This window comes from Megalops cyprinoides, chromosome 3 (assembly GCF_013368585.1).
Source record: "Megalops cyprinoides isolate fMegCyp1 chromosome 3, fMegCyp1.pri, whole genome shotgun sequence".
Taxonomy (NCBI): domain Eukaryota; kingdom Metazoa; phylum Chordata; class Actinopteri; order Elopiformes; family Megalopidae; genus Megalops; species Megalops cyprinoides.
In genome coordinates, this window is record NC_050585.1 from 53,450,469 (window position 1) to 53,471,712 (window position 21,244).

General features: G+C 48.2%; 1 protein-coding gene across 2 annotated transcripts; it reads right to left on the reverse strand.

The window, feature by feature from the left end:
* Positions 1-498: 498 nt before the first annotated feature.
* On the reverse strand, positions 499-20,878 carry si:dkeyp-50d11.2 (calpain-1 catalytic subunit). 2 transcript variants are annotated; one of them, XM_036523635.1, is made up of 22 exons: positions 20,842-20,878; positions 17,955-18,598; positions 16,844-16,913; positions 15,601-15,719; positions 11,503-11,636; positions 9,749-9,917; positions 9,356-9,439; positions 9,139-9,224; positions 8,580-8,654; positions 7,979-8,139; positions 7,536-7,696; positions 6,309-6,320; positions 5,506-5,717; positions 4,887-4,926; positions 4,648-4,713; positions 4,506-4,563; positions 4,273-4,337; positions 3,914-3,982; positions 2,898-2,976; positions 2,184-2,300; positions 1,999-2,057; positions 499-1,506 (listed from the first exon to the last, which is right to left on the reverse strand). In XM_036523635.1, exons 2-22 carry the CDS (start codon positions 18,204-18,206, stop codon positions 1,480-1,482), a joined length of 2,115 nt encoding a protein of 704 aa, XP_036379528.1. In that variant the 5' UTR covers positions 18,207-18,598; positions 20,842-20,878; the 3' UTR covers positions 499-1,479. The 2 variants fall into 2 exon arrangements, with proteins under 2 accessions (XP_036379528.1, XP_036379529.1); XM_036523636.1 differs by lacking the exon at positions 20,842-20,878 and adding an exon at positions 20,738-20,804.
* Positions 20,879-21,244: the final 366 nt, after the last annotated feature.

Consider the following 21,244-nt stretch of genomic DNA (forward strand, 5'->3'; position numbering starts at 1 on the left):
GCCCACAGCCGTTTGGATAGGCTGTTAACGGGGTGGGCGGAGATGTCTGTTCCTGTGGGCTCTAAGAAAGGTGACTGTAGTTTGTCATTCTGTAAGTGTACATATTGTAATGATTATATGTTTACATGCACTATTTATTTGTATCAGTGAGTAAGTTATAAAAAGGTGGTTTTGTAAACAGTAGTATTTATGTGGTGCTAATGTTCAATAAGAGCGTGAGGTAAGCGGGAGATGAGAGCAGCGGAGAAGCCCTGAGGGAGAGGCTCTTCTGAAGGCCACACTGCTGCATTTCCCTCTCTTTTCCCAAATACACGAACACTACAATAAAAAACTGCACTTTCTGAAAATGTTCAGTTTATTCACTTCGTTTATCTTTCAAAAAACAAAAGGTAGCCGAAACATTTCCAGCACAAAGAAACGCTGTCATACCTCAGAGAGATTCTCTATATCAAAACAAATGTAAGATGGTTAGAAATAGATGTTAATAACGCGTAATGCTTCAGGCTGAAGGCATGGGCAGAAGGCCTGGATTCCTCTCTCCTGGCGTGTCTCCCTCAGTATGGCATTCCTATGACTGAGAGATGGTCTCTCTGTTAGTGATGATGGGAACTACCATGTACTGTCAATCACTGACCCATGTCAACCAATCAAGACCTCAGTCTCCACAGCAGAACACTCCCATTGGTTCATATTCGGTATGCCATTGATAACAGGTCCACCTGCTTTTGGGGTTGAAGCCTCATTTTCCACCCATTATTTTGTGGCACATATTGATCCATGTTTTTTTTTTTTACAGCTCTGAAATCTGTAGCTCTCACTTTTGATTGGTTGATTGCAATGTTGGCTGTCAGAAGGTGACTGCCTGAGAGAGAGGTGATGTGGGATTGATGTGAGTTGTAAATGAAAAGTTTGGCCAGTCAAGCGCGAGGCAGCTGGTTCCTGTGTGCGGGATCTGAGCCAGTCAAGCGCGAGGCAGCTGGTTCCTGTGTGCGGGATCTGAGCCAGTCAAGCGCGAGGCAGCTGGTTCCTGTGTGCGGGATCTGAGGTGTTCATATGGCAGCTGTTCCTCAGCTTGGGAAAAAAAGACCACACCCCCGTGATTCCGTCACAGTGGCGTGCTCCACAGATGGAGGTGTCACTTCAAAAGCTTGATTGGGCAGGAGACCTGAGTGTCGCTTGGTGTGTTGTAGCGTGGTGGTTCAGTTCAGTCCACGTTCAGGCCACGGGGTCCAGTGAAATTAAAAATATCTCAGCACGCTTATCCCCCCCCCAAACCTCCCCCCCTCTGTCAAGTTAGAGATACATGAATGTCTTGGTACACTTGTCACACACTGATATATCATGGCAGATATACTGAACACAAGCAAGGGTTCAGCCTGGCCAACCATGGCCAGTCAATGCAGAAAAGAGAAAGGCACTTTGTAAAATAAATAAAAACGGGGGAGGTAGCTGGAGGCGGAGGAGGAAACGTCTGTGCGTCTAGGCAAACATCGTCAGGGAGATCCACTGCAAAGAGAAGATGACAAACGGCAAACATTTATATCAGTGAAACGGTAAGAGCAAACGTATTTTCAACATTTGCTTTGCAGAGACCCTCTGTTTATACTGCTGGGTACACATTCAAGTGGTTTGGCTAAGTATGGAGGAACAACAGCGCCTGACCCAGGATTCATATTCTGTAACCTTCTGGTTGTAAGCCAGATCTTTACGCCACACTGCTGCCCATAACATTCATCGTAACCAGTAACCCACCAACTTGGTTAGTTTTCAGCACTTTAAATTTTGTCTGCCTTCTGTGCTTAGAAAATATGGGAGAAATATACCATAATATATATTCCGTGCTGCTGTGTGGATTAATCAAACTTGTTACTTTTATAGAGTTGAAGGTGAATTAAATATTTTATTATTTCTTTATTAACTATAAAACCCTCCCAAAGCCTGAAGAAATCCAAAATAACTATAATATCACAATGATATCAATGCCGCTATGTCACAAACCTGGAAGAAGCTTAAGGATAGTACTCCATCTGCATCGGTGTCCATGGTTTTAAAGGTCTCTGAAACATGGCAAACGGAGAGAATCACATTTTGAGAGCTTAGCATTAAAGGGATGTCTGACATTTTGTCGGACTGCTGTTGGTTATGTGTGCAGACTCTGGTTTGGAGGACACAGGAGAACTCACTGAACATGGTCTCCAGACGGATCAGGCAGGTGACAAAGCTGTCAAAATCCACATTCAGGTCGGGCTCAGCGTAACGAATGATGATCAGCTGGAACAGGTGATTGGTCAGCTTGAACCCTGACGCAGAGAGAGAGGAAGCATGAGAGGGGAAAAGCTGCCGTTTCCAGGTGAGCCCATGCAGTTGGAAATGTGGTGTAAACATCACGCTGACCCCACTCCTGCTGTGAGTCCACCAGATTACCTTTGGATGTTGTGCTGCAGGTTTATCTATCTTACCTATGTTACCATTATTGCATTATTAGTAATATTTACCTAGCAGGCATTTTTATGCATTGAGGTGACTTGGGGCATAATGGCAAGCATTCATAAAATTCAAATCACAAGAGCAACAAGGACAACCAGAGCAAGGCACAGAGCAGTGTGTAACACAGCGGACATATATATATATTTTTAGCATAGATAGTGCATACAAAAACTACGTAAAAATGATCTTTAGGAGCAGTGTACCCTCTTCATACTCATAACATGCACCCTGAATCTACATTTTCATGTCATGAGTTAGGTATCACTGCCCAGGGTTGGTGGCCTACAGCATCACCACACACAACCGACAGCTTGTCACAAGCATTTGACCTCTGCAGTTGAAAGGAATAAGCAGTTTATGTAGTGCACATTGACTGGAAGACAGGTTGATTGCCAGGTGAAGGGCAGTACCTGCGGACTCTAGAGCCAGGCGCATCTCATAGGAGCTCATGGTTCCAGACTTGTCCAGGTCAAATTTCCGGAAAACAGTCTGGGGAGAGAAGGGAATGACATCATGGGATTATGACATCACACAATTCTCCTCCTTAATGCCATGTACACGGGGCTAAGGACAGAGAGAGAGAGAACTGAAGTAGTGCCATTATGACATCACTCACTGTCCACTGGCAAAGTCCAACACAATGCCATGTTAAACATGAGGGAGGGGAAAATTAGACAAGACTTAGAACTGAAGAAAGTGAAGTGAAGGGATTTGATGTTTCTGTGCAACATGAGGTCTTAATTAGCCAATCACATCATGTAGACACAATGGCTACAGTGAGACCACCGCGGGCAGACAGAGGACTTACTTTTCAAATGATAAGGCTGACGCTGTTTTTGATTTGGTGAGTTTTGCCCTATTAAAAGCTTGATCATTTGTATCATGTTGTATCAATTTACAGCATTATGGGAGGTTCTGTTCCTTTTTACCCCTTATTTTATTCATCAGTAATGCTTTGTTTTCACTAAGTGCAATGAAGCTGCACTGTGACCAGCTGTCTCATATTAAAGTGTATATATACACTGCCTTTGTTTAAAGGTGTGTTTAAGGATCGTGTTAATTTTCAACATCATCAGTACTTGTGTCTCAGTCAACTTCTTCGCAGATCAGTTAATTATCTAATCATTTGTCTTTGTTGACCTTAAAGGAAGAGAGTGAACATAAGTAGTTTAATAATGTGATCAACCCCAGCCAGGTGTGCCATCCTACCTGCAGCCCTGAGTGCATCTAGCACTGTGTCAGACCTGGCCTTGAAGGGTCTCTGCTTAAAGTACTACTTTTGTTTAATTTCCATGTTTGTCCAATTCTGTTCTGCTACTCTTAAAACAGGCTCTGTAGTCCAGCTTATTCACCCCCAAGCCCCCCCCCCCCCCCCCCAATGAAACTCATCCTGCAAGGGCAGCTGTGGAGAGAGTCTCCCACTCACCAGGTATCGTTTGATCTTCTCCCACAGGATGTGGAACTCGGTCAGGCCCAGAGTCCCACTGCCGGTTGTCTGGGCAACTGCATCAAGGACATGCCCACATCAAGGGGTCGGCCTGTGCCACCCTGCACCAAGAGTACTCCGGCCTGAGCCGTGGGTGACACATTGCACCCAACACCATTCTGGTTTTTTACACATCATCACAAGTCTGTCATTTGCTTAAAACATATTTTGAAATGCATTTTATAGCGACTTTAAGAATTTAAAAAATGTAATACATGCTTAAATTCACCATTGTAAATAAATGAAAATAATGGATAGATAGAACCTCCCCTAAATCAGAGCCCCAGTAGAAAGGATACATCCATGAGGTTAATCATGCTGCGACACGACTCTTTGCTGAAGCCACTGGTCTTCAGGTCTTTATCTGAGTGAGAGAACACCACAGGCATCTCATAACCATTGCTTTCCTTTACCTGCATTTCTTTCATTTTATTTTCCTCAGAATGTGGGTTTCCACTTCGCTAAGGGTTGGTGACACTCTGTAGTGTTCACCAGTAAAAGAGGAGGGCCTTCTGTCAGAAAGCAGACTCACGCTTGCTGACGACTCTGTTGAGAATAGTCTGCAGTTTGGGAGTATTGATCACCATAGCCTGTAAGCAGAGGCACAATCAGAGACAGGACTACAACTCCCATCACCCCCATCTCTTAGCCTCCTACTTCCTCCTTCCTCTCACCTCTCCAGCCAGTTGTTTGAAGAGATTCTTGAAACCAGCGTCAATCTGGCTTTCATCCAGCTCAGGCTAAAGCAGAAATAGACAGCTTAAGAACAACCAATTAGGCTGTTTGTGTGAATTCAGAGAGTATTACTGGATGTTGTTGGTCTGCTTGTGAATATGTCTGCGGCAGTGTTCTGTGCGATTAGGGTGAGCCGCCGGGTGAGAGAATAACCCATGCGTCTGTCTGTCTGTCTCACCTCATCAGGCAGGTCAGCGGTGACATCATCGTCCAGTTCTCTGACAGGCAAGACAGAAGTACAGGTCAGAATGTGTGTCTTCTTCCCCCTCACCAGTTCACTCAAGTGATACAGAGTAATTACGTTTCTCTGTAAATCTCCGCTCCTTCTTTCTCTCTCTCTCTCCGTTTCTCTGTTTTTTTTCTATTTGTCTTCAGTCCAAATGCTTCACTAGGCACACAAAGGACTTGCCAAGCACAAAAACTGAAATCGATCTGTCATTTGGTAAAAAACTGATAACTGTGATAGCAATTAATAATAATAATCATAATAATAACACCAACCTCTCTCCCCTGCTGCTGCACTCCTCCCTCTGTTGCTTCCCCTCTCTCCCACTGTCTCCATTCCCCCTTCTCTTTCTCTCCCACTGTCTCCATTCCCCCTTTTCTTTCTCTCTCCGGCCACTTTAACGATGTACCTCTTTTCTTAAAGCTCTCTCCCTCTTTCACTCATCCTCTTTCCCATCCATCCAGCAGGCTCTTTCCTCCCTCTCTCCATCTTTTCCTCCCCTTCTCTCCTTCTCTTTTACCAACCTCTCTCCTCCTGTCCCTCTCCCCTCTCTCCCTCCCTCATGACTCACTGGGAGTCGGCCGGCTTCTCGGAGAAGACCCTGAGCACGAAGTCGGCCTCCTTCTGGGGCTCGAAGGTGGAGGGGACGACGATGTACTCCCCCGCGGGCAGGTGGAACCGCGAGCTCACCTCCCGCAGGTTGATGAAGAGCTCAGAGCGCGCGCTAGAACCGTGGGTCAGGAAGAAGTCCCGCTTCAGGTGGACCCCCACCCGGCCCGAAAACTGACATGGGAGACCGGAGGTGCAGTGATTATGACTATGATTATGAATAACACAGTGATTATCTTTATTATTAGTAGTATTGTTGTTGTTGCTGTTGTGGTTACCCAGGGTGACTTCCAAGGCTATTATTTTATATTTCGTCTGTTTATTAGCTGCAGTGCCCTTCCCAGGATTTGAGCTTGCAACCTTCTGGCTGGAGTGTTTTTTTTTTTTAATCTGGTCTGTGAAGTAAATCTAAATGCTTTCTGCTGTTTATAGACTGGTGGATGTAGATCTGAAGCATTGAGGATCTGCTGTTTATAGACTGGTGGATGTAGATCTGAAGCATTGAGGATCTGCTGTTTATAGACTGGTGGATGTAGATCTGAAGCATTGAGGATCTGCTGTTTATAGACTGGTGGATGTAGATCTGAAGCATTGAGGATCTGCTGTTAAAGGTGGCCAGTCCCTGTCTGTTCCCACATTCACATCAGTAGCTAATTCTGCGGAACATTCATGCAGAGATTCTGCTGCTTGCACGCGGAGACGTCAGGAAAGCGGGACGCCGTCACGGCAACGGGCTCGCTCTGCTGGGACAGGCTCACTACGCACCTCATCAGGGACCTGCAGGGGACAAGGGCACAGAGAGAGGGCTGTCAGACCTGCGTCGTCACACTGCCCTGTGGAAACGGGGACTGCATGTGGACCCCCCCGACTGCGGCTGCGGGGGGGGGGTGAGGACACACCCCGGACCGAGGGGACCAGGACACACCCCGGACCGAGGGGACCAGGACACACCCCGGACCGAGGGGGCCAGGACACACCCCGGACCGAGGGGGCCAGGACACACCCTGCACCGAGGGGACCAGGACACACCCCGGACCGAGGGGGCCAGGACACACCCCGGACCGAGGGGACCAGGACACACCCCGGACCGAGGGGGCCAGGACACACCCCGCACCGAGGGGGCCAGGACACACCCCGGACCGAGGGGGCCAGGACACACCCCGGACCGAGGGGACCAGGACACACCCCAGACCGAGGGGGCCAGGACACACCCCGGATTTGAGGAGAGACTGCTTTGATCTCCAACGCGCCTGTGTGGACTCCAAACGTGCACTGCTATCGGTTTGTCTGCTGTTTAACGTGTGTAAGCTGATGTACGCAGAAACATTTTGCCGGCCCACTGGCTGTGTGTAACAGCGCTCTGACCCTCTCCCGCTGCTAGAGCAGGGTGCAGAGCGTACCTTCTAATGTACCACAGCACACCTGCAAAATTTAGCATCTGTGCACATTCTGAAAGTATGAATCACAACAACTGCCCCTTCTGTTATACCCCGCCCATCCACCCACTTACAAATTGCACCATTTGGACACAATTTACCTTAATTAAGACATAATTAAGACCTTAATAAAGCATGCATATCACCTGACAGAGTGAGAAAACCATGCACATGGAAACTTGGCATGTCTCAGTTCACCTGTCACCTGTCAAAGCACTGCAGCAGTTGATAAATGCTTTATGAAGTGGCTGCGCTGTGGTCATGAAAGTGTTATGAATGTTTATTAAAGCCTTATGAAGTTATACTTAGTATAAAGTATGAGCTATTACATAATGATGGAGCGGATGCCGTTAAATAACACATAAGGTAGTATCTGTTTCTGTTAAGTCCTGAGTAAGGGTACAACAGCAGCGTCCCAACTGGGATTCACACCCACATCTTAGCGGATAACAGGCCTGTTCCTTGACTGCGTGGGTTCGTGTTGGTAAAGTGACACATGGTGTTGATGGAGGTACTCGTGCAGCTCAGCTCTGTGTGTGTTAGCCGCGTCTCTTGCCTCGTAAATGGCGAATCCGATCGTCTCCATGTCCTTCCCCTCCCTGCGCTGCCGGCGGCGATCCTTCTGCATCAGGGCAACCAGGAAGCTGCAGTCTGATTGGCCCTCGGTGTCTGGGTGCTTGAGGGCAACTTTAAACTGAGGATTGATCCAGAATGTTGCTGGAAGGGGAGGAAGGTGTAGAGGGCACTGATGTTATATATGCTGTGAAGTTATTATACACACGTTAATGAAATACTGACTACTGCACTGCAACAGAGCATTCGCATGTCTATATTGTCTCCTGTATGCTTTCTTTTGTATTTTTTTACATTCCCTCTTTCTTTGCCTTCCACCTGCACATTTGCTCCTTTCTACCCCTCCATCCACATGTTTTCCCCATCATACCCCAAAGTAACTGCACTCACTCTATCTGCCCCGCTGGCCTGGCCTCTTGCCCTTACCGGGGTAGTTCCTGCAGCCCCCCGCCGTGCTGCCCCGCCTCCACTCCCCCGCGTACAGCGCCGTGCTCCACTTCTTCACCTGACTGGCCTGCAACGCGTCCGGTGTCAGGTTACAGATCTCCAGCCGGCTGAACTCCCGCAGGAAGTCACTGAAGGACATCCTGAGAGAGAGAGAGACAGAGAGAGAGAGAGAGAGAGAGAGGGAGAGAGAGGGAGAGGGAGAGGGAGAGAGAGAGAGAGGGAGAGAGAGAGAGAGAGAGAGAGAGGGAGAGAGAGAGAGAGAGAGAGAGAGAGAGAGAGTAAGAGAGGGAGAGAGAGAGGGAGGGAGAGGGAGAGAGAGGGAGACAGAGAGAGAGAGAGAGAGAGAGAGAGGGAGGGAGAGGGAGTGGGAGAGAGAGAGAGAGGGAGAGAGAGAGAGAGAGATAGAGAGAGAAAGAGAGGGAGAGAGAGAGGGAGGGAGAGAGAGGGAGGGAGTGGGAGAGAGAGAGAGAGAGAAGTCATGCAGAAAGAGACAGTGATGTGATAGATAACTGAGATAAAACTGAGAGAAAGGAATGACAGGTGAGGCACAGGAAGTAAGTTATCACTGGAGAGTGCTCACCAGAACTCTCCATCCTCACTGCGGTTGTGCAGTCGGGCTCTGACAGACGGGTCTACACTGCTCCACTCCCTAGAGCTGAACAGGACCAGAGCCAATCATTAACTGGGTTTACTGTGACATCACAGTGCACCTGTAGTTAAGGAGCACATTAACATGTAGAATGTAGAAATGTCAAAAAGAAAACATCAGTGTGACTCAGACCACTCAATCAAGCATGATTAATTGAAAGCTCAGCTAGAATGGAAGCAAGTATGTGTGATCTGTGCCCAGAGCCAAGGTCGGGAAACTTGTTACTTGACAATTTACAGAACAGCAGTCGTTCACCGAGTGTCATTCATCACTAGTCAGTGTCTTTCTGCTCTGTAAAGTTCTACTCTGTAGAGGGCACTGCTGCTGTACCCTTGGGCAAGTTACCAAAAAAACCTGTAATTGATGTAAGTCGCTCTGGATAAGAGTGTCTGCTAAATGCCAATAATGCAATGTAATGTAATAAAGTTCTGTCCCAGTCCTTCTCTCAGTTCTCCTCTCCTCTCTAAAGTTCTCTCTCCTGTTCTCTCACTCGTCACTCCAGGGCCCGGTCCACTCCACCTCTCCCCATGGGTTTCGGATCCGTACCAGCTTAGTGGGGTTCCCCCTGAACATCACCTGAGAGAGGGAGAGAGGGAGGGAGAGAGAGAGAGAGAGAGAGAGAAAGAGAGAGAGAGAGAGTGAATGTCCCTCACACGTGTTCTCAGTGACTGTCAATTAAATATCACGGTATAGATTCAAAAATTCACCTCATCCACCCCAGTGACAGAGTAGGCGTGGCCTTTGACCAGCTTCTTAAAAGTCACTGCTTCCATGTCGAACATGCTGGTGATCTGAGAATACAGAAAGTGAGCAACACACAGCCAGGAAACACAGAGATGCGAACACAGCAAAGACACACAGAAATACAGTCCAGCAGCGGCTCGTGAGTTCAAAACGAGGGAGAATATAAGCTTCCCTTTAACCTTATGATATCCATGATTAACAGGAATGTGAGTTTAAATAAGAATCACTCATATGCAGCTGGCTTTCTCTGTGTGGCTGCGTCTGTGTGTGTGTCTGTGGGCGTGTCTGTGGATGCGTCTGTGTGTGTGTCTGTGTGTGTGTCTGTGGGCGTGCATGTATGCGCGGTCAGTACTGACGTCGATGGAGCAGCCCAGCAGAGATCCTCTCTCCACGGCTCGGCCCATGATGCTGTAGAGGTCTGCGGGCGCCTTCTTCAGCTCGTACATCTCTGTCACTCCGCCCGTGAAATCCTCAAAGCCCTCCGACGTGCTGCCGCCCGACAGAGACTCATAGCAGCCATTCAGCCTGCAACACACAGTCAGTACTGCGGTCTGAGACACACACACACCAACACACGGTCAGTACTGCAGTCTGAGACACACACACACCAACACACGGTCAGTACTGCGGTCTGAGACACACACACACCAACACACGGTCAGTACTGCAGTCTGAGACACACACACACCAACACACGGTCAGTACTGCGGTCACACACACAGAGTCAGTACTGCGGTCTGAGACACACACACACCAACACACAGTCAGTACTGCAGTCTGAGACACACACACACCAACACACGGTCAGTACTGCGGTCTGAGACACAAACACACCAACACACGGTCAGTACTGCGGTCTGAGACACACACACACCAACACACGGTCAGTACTGCAGTCTGAGACACAAACACACCAACACACGGTCAGTACTGCGGTCTGAGACACACACACACCAACACACGGTCAGTACTGCGGTCTGAGACACACACACACCAACACACGGTCAGTACTGCGGTCTCACACACACACACACCAACACACGGTCAGTACTGCGGTCTGACACACACCCACACCAACAAACGGTCAGTACTGCGGTCTGACACACACCCACACCAACACACGGTCAGTACTGCGGTCTCACACACACACACACACGCACACACGCACACACCAACACACAGTCAGTACTGCGGTCTCACACACACACACAGGCACACACACACACACACACTCACACAAACACACCAACACACGGTCAGTACTGCGGTCTCACACACACACACACCAACACACGGTCAGTACTGCGGTCTGACACACACACACACACCAACAAACGGTCAGTACTGCAGTCACACACACAGAGTCAGTACTGCGGTCTGAGACACACACACAAACACAGTCAGTACTGTGGACTGAGACACACACACAAACACTGTCAGTACTGTGGACTGAGACAGATACATACCAACACGCAGTAAGTTCTGCGGTCTGAGACACACACACACACACAAACACAGTCAGTTCTGCGGTCTGAGACACACACACCAAAACACAGTCAGTACTGCGGTATGAGGCACACACACCAACACACAGTCAGTTCTGCGGTCTGAGACACACACACACACACACACACAAACACAGTCAGTACTGTGGACCGAGACACACACACAAACACTGTCAGTACTGTGGACTGAGACAGATACATACCAACACACAGTCAGTTCTGCGGTCTGAGACACACACACACACACATAGTCAGTACTGCAGTCTGAGACACACACACACAAACACTGTCAGTACTGTGGACTGAGACACATACATACCAACACACAGTCAGTTCTGCTTTCTGACACACACACACACACAATCAGTACTGAGGTCTGAGACACACACACCAACACACAATCAGTACTGAGGTCTGTAAGCCGCACACATGCCAACACACGGTGAGTACTGAAGTCCACAAGATACTGACACTGTACCATTAACAGACAATCAGTACCAAAGTATGTGCATCGTACACAGTTTGCGTATCATATACAGCCCTGCACTCAAAACCTTTGCTCCCTTTAACACCATCTCTCTCTCCCTCTTTCTCTCTCTCCATACTTGGCGTAGGCCTTCTCCAGCAGGGCACTCCAGAACTCCGCTCCCTCCGCAGAGTGGACAAACAGCAGCTTCCCGTCCTTAACTGGCAACCTGTCGTCGATGACCACCTCCACCCACTCCCCAAACTGCCAGATCTACAACAGAGCACAGGCAGTTACTCAGAATGGCCACCAAAAGGCAGCTTCCTGAGAAAGGGTGAGGAGATCGGACTGCTGAAAGCCTTGAGCATTTTTTCCACCTAAAATGAACTTTGTCACAATGTTGTTCTGTTGTTTGGTTTAAATCACTAACAGAGAAAATAACACATATTTTACACACGTATTTTAAATATATATAAATATACAGCCAAAGACTGCAAAACACCAAAGTAATCGATAAACTATATGGTAATCATCATGAGACCATCCTGAGTTTTTCTGCCAATTGTCAATGAAAGATAATCACAGGATAAAAAGGGATAAATGCACTGTGGTGTTGTGCCAACCCATGCGCAACCCATTCACCGGCTCAAATCCCAGCCGGTGAACCGCCTCATATGAAACAGAAGAACGGGATATGTGTGTAATACGTGAGTGACGTAAAGTGATTTTAAAAAGGGGAGGGGGGAGGGTAAGAGGGGAGTGCTGCAGCAGAGAGGGTGAAGTCGTGCTCCAGGAAGCTCTGAATTCTGCATCCTCTGCAGAGCCTCGACCGCTGGGACGGGTGCCCACTCTCCGCTGCCGCAGACACAAAGACCAGAAAAACACACCCTGCTGCAGTCCTGAGGTGTGCCGCACCCCCCCCCCCCCCCCCAAGACACAGCCCGCGCCTCATGCCAGCAGCCACCCCCCCCCGCACAGACCACGCCTCATCCCAGCGGCCACCCCCCCCCCCCACACACACACAGCACAGCCCGCGCCTCATGCCAGCGGCCACCTCCCCCCCGCACAGACCACGCCTCATCCCAACGGCCACCCCCCCCCCCCCCCCCGCACAGACCGCGCCTCATCCCAATGCCCCCACCGTCCCCCCCCCGCCCCCGCCCCCGGACAGACCGCGCCTCATCTCAACGCCCACCCCCCACCGCACAGACCGCGCCTCATCCCAACGCCCCTCCCCCGCACAGACCGCGCCTCATCCCAGCGGCCACCCCCCCCGCACAGACCGCGCCTCATCCCAGAGGCCACCCCCCCCCCCACACACACACACAGCACAGACCGCGCCTCATCCCAGCAGCCACCCCCCCCCCCCCCACACACACACACAGCACAGACCGCGCCTCATCCCAGGCCACCCCCCCCGCACAGACCGCGCCTCATCCCAACGCCCCTCCCCCGCACAGACCGCGCCTCATCCCAACGGCCACCCCCCCGCACAGACCGCGCCTCATCCCAGTGGCCACCCCCCCCCCTCACACACACACACAGCACAGACCGCGCCTCATCCCAGGCCACCCCGCCCCTCTCCAGAGACCCGTGTGGCTAGGACTGCTGATCACCCCTTTAGCTGTCTGATACTCCTGAGTGGGCGAGGGCAAAGTGGGAAACTAGGTTTTACCTAAGAGCCCCCAGGAATCACAAAAAGAGAAAAATGGGAAAAGAATGTAGTCATTGCGTATCTTTATTTAAATTTTTTAAAGTTTCATACCCTCGCATCACATTGTCCATTTTGATAATTTATCAGGGAAGTTTAGCCAGTGTACCGCAGTATTTTGCGATCTTGACTTGCTACCAGAGGGTATAGGTCGACATCCCAAATGCTGCCCTTACTGCTGTGGAGAGCACTCAGTCTGAGCAGCTGCACTGAGATATCCGCGTATGATTGGACAGCAGGTCATAATTTAAGCTGTGACAGTACTTTCCCAGGATGTCTGGAAAACAAATTCATCGTAATAAGTAGATGTACCAGCTGTCTACAGCAGGGCTGGTCTTATTTACTTTTTTAAAATTTCTTAAAGATGTTTTAAGTGCTCGTCAGTCCTGTCGGTAACATGTGAGCAGCAGAGATCGGACATTTGAGTCTTGGTGCAGGACCGGCTTTCATGTCTGAAGCTGTTTCCAGATTCCAGATGATCTAACAGCAGCTGCTCTGGTCAGAGTATCTGGTTTGTACATGGGAGTCTATATAGTCCTTACAGAAGAATCAGCACATTCTACAGCCTGCAGAAACCATATAGGACAGCATACACACTGTGTATGAGCCACACCCCACTGTCACACAGGCAGTATCAATGGCCTGATGATAGGACCTTTTTTTGTTATTTGTATATATTATCATTATTCATTTTCTTCACAGACACCTTCAGCCTCAGCTCACATTTAACATACTGTCCAACAGCTGATAACTTAACGAAGCAATCTGGTGAGCCTAAAACCTGATCCAGTCCCCTGACCCCAGTGCAAGCTGGATCAGCTGCCTGTCAGAGCTTTTCATTACAGTTAAGCCAGAAACACAAAACCCTGTGGAAAATAAGATGCAGTTTCATACATAGCTCTTAGGCCACTTAATTTCATTCTGAATCTTGCAGAAAACCCTCCTGAGAATGTCTGACTAGTGAGTGTGTAGGGACTGTGTCCCTGTTTAGGAGCTTTGCACGGAAAGCAAGACAGTTGGAGATACGGTGGAGGAGATCTTGTCTAGCTACTCTCTCATTTTTAATGGCTGTAAAATTAGATACACTGCTGGACAGATAAGCTCAGGGATGTTTAACTACCATCTACAAGCCCTCCCTTGGTTTCTGGTTTCTTCTCCACTCCCAAAGTGCTATGATCTGGACAGGAAGTCAAGCCAAGCACTCCCAGCCTCCACCAGTTGCACACAGCTCCATCGTTATCAAGCGATACAAGAAAAATATCTTTGCATTTCTTTTTGTAATAAAAAAGTGCTACATTTGCCCCACAAGCACGTCAATCATAAAGTCAAGGGACATTTACTTTAACGGACAAATCAACCCTGTTTTAATCAGGTTTCGGTAACTGAGAGCCTTCCCTGTGTCCTCGGGGCAATTGGCTGTATTTGAGGCAGAGTATTTCTGTAGCAGATGTTAAAGCAGAAACGCATTCAGAAGCAGCAGAGGAATCTGCAGTTGTTGTGTGTCACTCCTCCTTGCCTGCGAGTCGTGACAGTCTAGCCTCGGTCTGGTTCCGTTTAATTTGTGTGTTTCGCCCTTCCTTTTGTCCCTGGTTTTACGCCAGATGCCGATTACCAATCGGCTGATTTCATGATCGGGAGAGCAGGCAGGGTTCAGAGTGCTCGCTCGGTCGGCCTGCTTGAACAGCGTGCTGGAATTTGGCAGCGTGCCATCGGTAGAGCCTATCCCTGCCCACGGCCGGGCAGCGTGTAGGTTCAGCTATAAATACTGCCTGTAAATATAGCAGACTGGGGCTGCAGGGGCGAGGGTCTGAGATCACATGCAGCAGCTGAATAGTACTGGCTGAGGGGGTTAGGGGTGGACAGCGTTTAGAGTAGAGTTTCCCAGCGCCCCACTCCCTGCTTTTCATCTCAGCCGAGCTCAGATTTAGCCGGAATTCCGATCCGCGGCTGGCCTTGCCTTGTTCTTGGTGTTAGTGTTTTGTGACAGAAACGTGCTGTGTGGTTGGCCTGTTTGTAAAGGATCCAAGCAGCTTAATACAACTAGCTTATTTCAGCTTTTTTCTGGTCACTCTGCCCTCAGAGACCATCCATACCCTTCTTTCTATGAGAGCTTCAGCAGTGCCTCACCTGGGAATTACACCAGCAACCTTCCGGTTAGAAGCCCAGCTCCATAATACGTACAGCAGCCTGTTAACTATCAGAGTAATGCTGGTTCTTATACTCTTGTCGCTGCAGTTATTATATTTCCTGTGATAAGCCTTTATTATACCATGCCACACTGTTACGTGGAAACAGTCAGGTTCAACTTTTGTATTTTAATTCCTAATAAGCCACAGAAAAATACAAAGCCTGACCCATTCAAGCACATGACCCAAAGTGCCACAGTCTCTAGGTATAATGTTAAAGTCACGTTTACTTGAGAGTACAATGACTTTCCATGTAACAGTGAACATAATGTTTGTTGGTCGTAAGGAATTAGACAGAAGGTATGGGTGATGGAGGGAGTGAAGGAGGGCGTGGCCTTACCTGGAAGTGGAAGATACCTGCATACTCTCTGTCGAAGCTCTGTCCGTGGGGCACCACTCGATGCAGCAGCGGCTCGTTCAGGGTCAGAGATGCGATGGCTGCCAGCAGCCAGCAGTCACCTGCAAAGCAGCACAAACCCACCTGTCACCTGTCACCTGCAAAACACCACAAACCCACCTGTCACCTGCAAAACACCACAAACCCACCTGTCACCTGTCACCTGCAAAACACCACAAACCCACCTGTCACCTGCAAAACACCACAAACCCACCTGTCACCTGCAAAACACCACAAACCCACCTGTCACCTGCAAAACAGCACAAACCCACCTGTCACCTCAAAACACCACAAACCCACCTGTCACCTGCAAAACAGCACAAATCCACCTGTCACCTGCAAAACACCACAAACCCACCTGTCACCTGCGAAACACCATAAATTCACCTATCACCTGTGAAACAACTGTCACCTGCAAAACAACTGTCATCTGTGAAACACCTGTCACCTGCGAAACACCACAAACCCAGCTGTCACCTGCGAAACACCACAAATCCACCTGTCTTCTGCGAAACACCACAAACCCACCTGTCACCTGCAAAACACCGCAGTCTGGCCTGTCACCTGTGAAACACCACAAATCCACTTGTCACCTACCAAACACCTGTCACCTGTGAAATGCCACAGACCTGTCACCTGCAAAACACCCGTCACCTGCGAAACAACATAGACCCACCTGTCACCTGCTGTTCATCATAGAATCACCTGTCATTAGCCACTCACCAGAGACCCGCCTGTCACCTGTCACCTGTTACCTGTCACTCACCACATGCTTGTTAAAGTCAATTTTTCTGGAAGAAAAGAAGGGTTAGATGATTAGGTGGACACCACCTTTGTTTTTTTAGATCCATGTTTGGGACGGTATGTTCAGCCCAAATGTGTGAAGCTCAGAAGAATATCAGTAATGATCGCTACATGTTTTAGTGTTAGCAGCAGTCAGCTGCAGACTCAGGTGATGATGTACAGTGATGTATAATGATGATTGTAGCACCAGAGAAGACAGTTCTGCCAGAGACCAGGGCTCAGAGATGGGAGAGAAACATTAATAATAAACTAGCAGAGTTTGTAGTTAAAGGCTGGAAATGCAGACTGTCCTCGTGGCACCCTCTCTCTGCAGCCAGAGAGACACAGGGAGGGCGGTACTGAAAGGGCCGTATCCCAGCCACGCCCCAGACGCCGGACCTACCCAGAGCTCCCTGGCAGACGTCAGTGCGAGTGGCTCCGTCGATGATGAACTGGGGGTTGGAGCAAATCTCCTGGGGAGACACACAGGTAGGACCTGTCACTGGCTGCACTCCCATTCACCCGCCTCGCAGGTACCCCAAATCAGAGGTCACGAGTGGGGTTTCTCTGCTGCATGCGATCTGGGAGTCCTGGATATGTAGGGCTGTCAGGTGGGATGTGGATGCTGTCTCTGCAGACTGTCAGGTGCCCCATATGACCCCACCCCACACACCCCACACACCCCCACACCCAACATCAACTTCAGTGGTCACTGTGGTGAAAAAGCAATTTTGTACATGAATCACAAAAAATTTGCTATTCATCGTTAAGGACAAAGTGCGCCGTGTTTTGGTGGAATCTGGGCCTGAATGAATGCTTTCTGGCAGGAGCTGCTTTTGCACAAACAGTGGCTCTCAGTTCCCTGACAGAGCAGAACAGTGAAAGCTGATTGCTTCCTCTCTGACGAGCAAGGGGAATATCCTTTCATAAACTTTATTACTCCGAAGTCTAATTAGCGGGTATGCAGATGCATCCTAGTGTGTCATCATTTATACCGTCTAATTAAAAAAAAATAGAATCACAAATTTTTTGCAGGGTCTTTTTCCTTTGGCTGGATTAGAACTGCAGACTGTAGGTTCAAATACCATTAAACAAAGAACTGGTACCTGTTTGTTTCAGCATATATGCAACTGTCTAAAAATCTCCCTGAATAAGGATGTCTGCTAGTTTAAAAGTAACGCATTTAGAGTGGGAAAGTTTCTCACTCAGCCAAATAGTTACACCTTTTGGTATTTATTACATATTTGTATCTAATAAATCACAGCTCAAGATTTTAATATGGTTTTTATGTCCCATATTCCAGGGGGACACTGCTGCAAAGAATTCTGGGAAATATCGCACAAAAATTAGACCAATTGGGAAAGAACAAAAGCCATCATGCATAGAGCCCTGTGGGAGTGCAACTGGACATGTCCTAACACAGAACCCATATGGTGGGGTGGAGGGGGTGACTAACAGGAATAAGGGGGTCGGGTCATGTGACAGTGACCCCAGTCTGTCGGCGAGTTTCTTACCGTGGGGCGCATCCAGCGCACACCCTGGGTTTTGGAGGAGCGCGGGCCCAGCTCCTTGAAGCCCAGGGAGGAAGGCTGTGCGGGGAAGGCTTCATCCTGGAACAGGCAGTGACTCTGTAGGCACGCAGTGCGCAGAGACTCAAAGTCCTGCCCCAGGAACTTCAGGGCCTTGTGGTTCTGACCCAGGCCCTCGTCGCGGTCCCACTGACCCCTGAGCTTGGCCGCCACCCCCGAGGCAAACACGGGCTCCATCCTCCACCACCAAGCCCGGGTGACCAATGGTGTGTAGACACTGACCAACAGGAACCAATCACAGGGGATGTGGGGGATTGAAAGGAACCAGGCACACAGCAACAGCCAACCTGATCCGTGGAGCTAAACATCCAATGAGTATGTAGGCGTGGCACGCAGAGGTGTTACAGGCAACTGACTCAGTGTTTCCAGCCAATGATATGGCTTCAAAGAACAGACATACGGCAAGGATGCGCTAGACAGAGCTTAGCACAGCATTTTCAGAAACCAGTGCCACGGCAACAATAGGCACCAATCAGAGAGCAGGAGTTACATCAAGGAATGGCAGAGGCAGGGCTCAGAACAGTCACAGCGTTGCACGTGGGGGTCAACACCAACAGGAGGGCAGGAACCTAGAACAGACAGAGATTTGAATGTTTTGACTTTTTCAATAACCACTGTCACCTATCGGATACATTAACAAAAATCCTACTAAATTTAAAGTGAGTATGAATCAAATCGGCACCCAGCAACTACAATAATAAATGCACACAAAAGCTTGTCTAACCCTGCAACTTAAACAGCTGCAGAGTGTCTAAGTGTCTCGTAGCGATTGGAATATATTGATTATTTCTGAGGGTAAAATTAATGGGTGGCTTATTGATTCTTCTTCCTCATCCACTTGTATCTGTCCTGACTCACTTCAGTGCACTCTGGGAAGTGCTCTGTGACAGTCTCTTTAAATATGATTGGTTCATAGACATACTGCCTCCTGTATATCAATCAACCCACACTGTCCAAAGAGCCTAGTTATCAGTTTTTTCAGTATCAGTTTTACCTCTTCTGAAATACCACCCACTGCAAGCAGCCCGAAAAAAATGAATGACAAAATAACCCCTACTGATCAGCTCTTGATCAGACCTCATATTGAGAAAAAGACATTTAGCTTTGCTATGCAGATATAGCAACTGGCAATCACACAGTGATGTTTAAATAGGGCTACTCCTGAGAAGGGGGTGTGGCCGTGCACAGCTACCATCAAAAACGGTAGACACCAAGAGACCCATCTCACATGGGCTTTATGCTAAGTGATTCAGCACCAGATTATGCACTGAAAACAGGAGACCCTTCAGATGTGTCCGTAACAAGTGCACTGTGATGCAGAATGCACCCTATACGAAATTAAGTAAAAATTTCAACTCCAAAAAAGATGACTTTATTTCAGAGGAGCAATCATCTGCACATGTGCACTCATGTGCAGTACTCTAATGCCTGAATGAAGCCACACCCATCATAAATGTAATTGGGCCTTTTAAATTTGCATAAAATATTTTACATTCAGCTGGGGATATTCTCAGCCATTTTTCACAGATCACCCCACACTCTACAAGGCTATGTCTATTGCAACAGATATTTCCCTGCAGAAATGGACCATATGACCATATTAAACACTATAAAAATGTTAGGGTAATATTTCAAGACTGTTTTCATCTGCAGCAATTCTCTCTGCAAGTTGCTGACTGGTACACAGAGAACCAAACAGCATTCAGTTACATGTCCTGACAGAATAAGAACAGGTTATGATAAGAATAGACAGTCTGAGAGTCTATTCAGAAATACTGAGGCTCATCATGTTTCACAGTGAAGTGCTGTGTTCAGCTTTTCAGTCTTCTGATTTTGAATAAGAGCTAAGTAAAATGTCTGCTGAGGACCACAGATAAAAAGAAAAATGCCTGAACTCCTGTCAAGGCTGTAAACCTGGTTATGTACTTAAACACACAACATCAGTGCATAGATAACAACCCCCTACCTCCCACAGCCAGACAGAAGCTGTCTGGTCAAAGCTCAAGGTAGAAAGTCTCACCCTAGACCAACCAAGGTTGCCTGTGAGTAACACAAGCCCCCAGCCCCTCACACACACTTCTGAGTGTGTTGCATGAACACAGACAGAGGTTATGTATTTAAAGTCAAAAATGTAGATAAATACAGTCGTGTTAAACAATAAAACTGAGACTTTTCGTGTAATTGTCGTTACAGATGTGGAGGGACAGTCTGGCATAGAGGCTAAGGAACTATGCCTGTAACCAAGGGGTTGCAGGTTCAGTTCCTGTGTGGATCCCTACACCGTTGTGCAATACCCCTAACGAGCGTAAGGTTTATAAATTGCCCTGAAACCACATCGTCTGACACGCAAATAAAAAAATAGTTATAACAGTAACTATTATAACAGTTATAAACATGCCATATGTCTCATAAAAGAACCATGAACATATGCTCCTTTTCGCTGGCCACTTTCTATAGGTTTGTGGCTACCTACAAAAAAAGTGTAAAGTAACAATCACCATAGCGTGTGGCGAAAGAACAGATCAAAGCCTTAACTTAAAAATTGCATGCTCTCGCTTCTGCCCTGGACTTCATCCGGACTGTAGCATAAAGTGAATTTGCCCACAGATCCCCGATCTATTAAAACGCCCCAAACGCCCCAAATGCAATGCCATGCAGCTCATATGTAGCTTTTCTTGTTTTAGATTATAATAGTCAAAATGGATTACCTCTGATGTCCAAATACTGAGTTAGAATGCGGTTAATTAGATGTTGTTACTGTGTGCCGCTGTTTCGCATGCTTACATTAGGCTGTAACAGAACGGACACTCACTTTGCAGAAACGCCCAGCACCCTCCCCGTCGGCAGTGCGGTGGCTCGCCCGTTGCAAGCCTGCGCAAAAGCATTTATTCTCATTACAGCGCAGCCCGCAGCTACCCATGTGCCCCCGGACGGAGTCAGCGTGACGTATGGAAAGGATTTCCCCATTTTATTAAAATAAAACACGCAATATAAATAATGACAGAATTCATTCCGAACAAATCTGTCGAGTTTGACACTTGGTGAGCGGAAAGTCCCAACCAAAATGTCACAAAGGAGAGTTCTGCGAGGGTAAATCGTTACCAGTGAGTGTCAGGGCAGGTTTTTCATTTTTTTTTCTCGGGGGAATGATGCGCAATGTGTGGTACAGCAGGGTCACCTCATTCTGCGGTGTGGGTATTTAATCAATCGGCAAA